At 53.0% G+C, this 2,914-nt stretch overlaps 1 protein-coding gene across 1 annotated transcript; it reads right to left on the bottom strand.

The window, feature by feature from the left end:
• Positions 1-440: 440 nt before the first annotated feature.
• On the bottom strand, positions 441-1,379 carry LOC109579103 (olfactory receptor 13G1-like). Its single transcript, XM_019988599.2, has one exon. The coding sequence runs from the start codon at positions 1,377-1,379 to the stop codon at positions 441-443; it is 939 nt and encodes a 312-aa protein (XP_019844158.2).
• Between the last annotated feature and the right edge of the window lie 1,535 nt (positions 1,380-2,914).

The raw sequence follows: 2,914 nt of genomic DNA, 5'->3' as shown, positions 1-2,914 counted from the left end.
CCTCTCGTCCCTGCTCAAATCCTCCTGTGACTAAGGCAAAGGCCACCCATTGCGAATGCAGAAGCCCAAAAAAGGAGGGCTGCAGCGAAGTCCAGGCTTGTTGGAAAACAAAGATGAGGCATCTTGGGAAGAAGTTGCTAGAAGGGCTGAAGAAAGGGCCAGGTGCAGCTGGTGATCTACTACGTGCTTCTTGGGTCATGAAGCTGTCATTGGTCATCCCAGGATCCACCAGGGAAGGACAGGGCGAGTCTGGGAGGTTAAGGGGCTTCCTGAAAGTGGGGGAGAGATGCCTAGAGCTGGTCCCATGGTCTCACTATACCGTCCAGTAGGGTGAGACCTTAGGAGGCAGGATGGGCTTCCAGACAACAACCATGCCCCAGTTTAGGGAAAGCCACACTGGGCCCCGCCCTCCAGGCAAGAGGACCTTGCTGGGCGTGACCTCAGCTGCAGGACAGAAGCCTCCTGAGCGCCGCCTTGACCTCCATGTTTCTCAGCGAGTAGATGAGGGGGTTCAGGGAGGGGGCCACGGAAGTGTAGATCACCGACACCAGCTTGTCCTTGTCCAGCGAGTAGCTGGAGGCGGGGCGGATGTAAGTGTAGATGACGGTGGAGTAGTACAAGGTGACCACCAGGAGGTGGGAGGAGCAGGTGGAGAAGGCGCGCCGCTTGCCCACCGCCGAGCGCATGCGCAGGATGCTGCCGATGATGCAGCCGTAGGACAGCGTGATCACCGAGAAGTTCCCCACGGCCAGGAAGATGTCTGCCGTGAAGGCCATGGTTTCATTCAGCTGGGTCGGGGCGCAGGAGAGCTTCAGCAGAGGGGGGATCTCACAGAAGAAGTGCTCCACCACGTTGGAGCGGCAGAAGGGCAGGCAAAGCAAGAGACTCGTGTTCACGCTGGTGTTGATCAGGCTGACTGTCCACACCACCCCCGCCAAGAGCGCGCACACCCGGGGGCCCATGAGGGCGCTGTAGTGCAGGGGCCGGCAGATGGCCACGTAGCGGTCATAGGCCATGGCCGAGAAGAGCAGCAGCTCGGCCCCCATGGACCACGTGAAGAAGAAGAGCTGGGCCATGCAGCCCCCATAAGAGATGGTCTTGCTAGCCACCATGCCCACCAGAAGCTCAGGTAGGATCGTGGACGTGCAGAGAATGTCCACCACAGCCAGGTTGACCAGGAAGAAGTACATGGGGGTGTGCAGGGCTGGACTGGAGTTGATGACCACCACAATGAGCAGGTTTCCAGAGAGGGCCACTGTGTACAGAAGCAGGAAGGCGGAAAAGAGCAGCGTTCGCAGCCCAGGTGTTTCTGAGAACCCCAGAATGAAGAACTCGGTGACTAGCGTCTGGTTCATCACAGCCCTGGAGGGTGCCAGCATTGTCCCTCTGAGACCATGGGCGCTGTTCCGACTCAGGCTGTAGAGAAAGAGTTTGAACTTGTTCTGAGTGTTCCCTCTTACACTCGTGTGCACAACCCACTAAGAAAGAGGATTTTAAAACTTATTTTGGCAATAAAAATGGAGCTTTGCGCTCCTGATAATTGTGGGATAATTATCAGGATTGTGGGATAATTGTGGGATAATTCTGGGAACTTTCAGTGAGAGCGACTGCCCCCTGAGGTGTGGAGAAGCTCAAATCCCCTCTCTGCCAGCGCAGGACTGAGATGGCCACTCACGGAAATTCCCAGACTCCAACTCCTGGTCAGTGTGCCAGGATTGTGCTTCCTGGCCCTCATGGAGCACATGTCGGGTGGGGTTGGGGTGGACTTCCAGGGGAACCCTGGGGAGGGGCGTTCTGACCTCTGTCTCCTATTTGAAAATCTGTATTTACAGCCACTCATACGCTCAGACCGTGTCTGGGGACAGAGGAGGAACAGCGAGAAAAATAACCTGCTATTGGAAAGAACCTTTTTCCCAAATCCCCGTTCTCCTCCTGGACTCGCTACGTCCAGTCAGTACTGACGGAGGTCAGCCAGGGGTCCTTACACCACTGTCCAGTGACTTGCGAGTGGAAAGCCAGGGGTCCGGATGGGACTGGACCCTGATTCAACTCCAGATTCTCTGCTGCCAGCCCCTGCACAGCCCACAACAGGGAGCCCCGCCCCCCTACCAAATCAGAGACAAATCACCACCAAAATGCTTCACCTGCATCAAAAATCTCCCCAGATAATCCTGAAATAGTGGGCACTCAGGCCCATGCATGCCAGCTTCCAAATGGAGATGCAGGTGCAGATGTCCTGGCTCTCTGAAAACCAAGATTGTGTGTGGGCTGTGCTGATTTCAAACTAGTGCTCCTTGAAAGTATTTCACCACTTAGATCATAGCACTTTAATTAAGAAGGAAGACTGTCTGCATGAAGCTGGTGACCAACAAACTACTTTCCGGTGCTGGCTTGGACCTGGGCGCCCTGTGCCCAGCTGCTTTAGAGTCAGTGTCTGGGAGCTTAGGGCTTTCACCAGATTCTACAGAAACAGGTCCCTGTGAGGGGCGGCCCGAGAATGACACGCAGACCACCAACTGCAGTGTGTTTACTGGTGTGGACAATGGTGACAGTTTTCAACCAACAGTCTCTTACATGAAAGGAGAGAAAGACCCAGAGTGGGAAAAGAGAGAGAGAGAGAGAGGTGTGGGAGAGAGAAAGACAAAGTGATTTTATTCCACATTTTTGTGCACATTACTCGCTTTGCATTTTTACTAAACTTTATTCTCAAACATGACAGACAAAGTGTTCTCATGGCTCTTAGAGAGTAAAATATAATCACCCAACAAAATAAAAACATTGTTTTTCGTCTATAAAACACACATGATGCATAAAATCCACATTAAATTATAGTATATGCTTACAAAAGATGGAAAATATCCTTTTGGAATTTCTGGTATCCTCTCAAGAAATTTTCTTCTCAGTCCTAAGAAAG

Source organism: Bos indicus, chromosome 26 (genome assembly GCF_029378745.1).
Source record: "Bos indicus isolate NIAB-ARS_2022 breed Sahiwal x Tharparkar chromosome 26, NIAB-ARS_B.indTharparkar_mat_pri_1.0, whole genome shotgun sequence".
NCBI classification, from domain to species: Eukaryota; Metazoa; Chordata; class Mammalia; order Artiodactyla; family Bovidae; genus Bos; species Bos indicus.
Note: the sequence above shows the minus strand (reverse complement) of the source record. Positions and strands in the feature narration are given on the sequence as shown.

Bases quoted from the DNA above. Each gene is read 5' to 3' on its own strand.
- LOC109579103 (XM_019988599.2), bottom strand. From the start codon at position 1,379: ATGCTGGCACCCTCCAGGGCTGTGATGAACCAGACGCTAGTCACCGAG.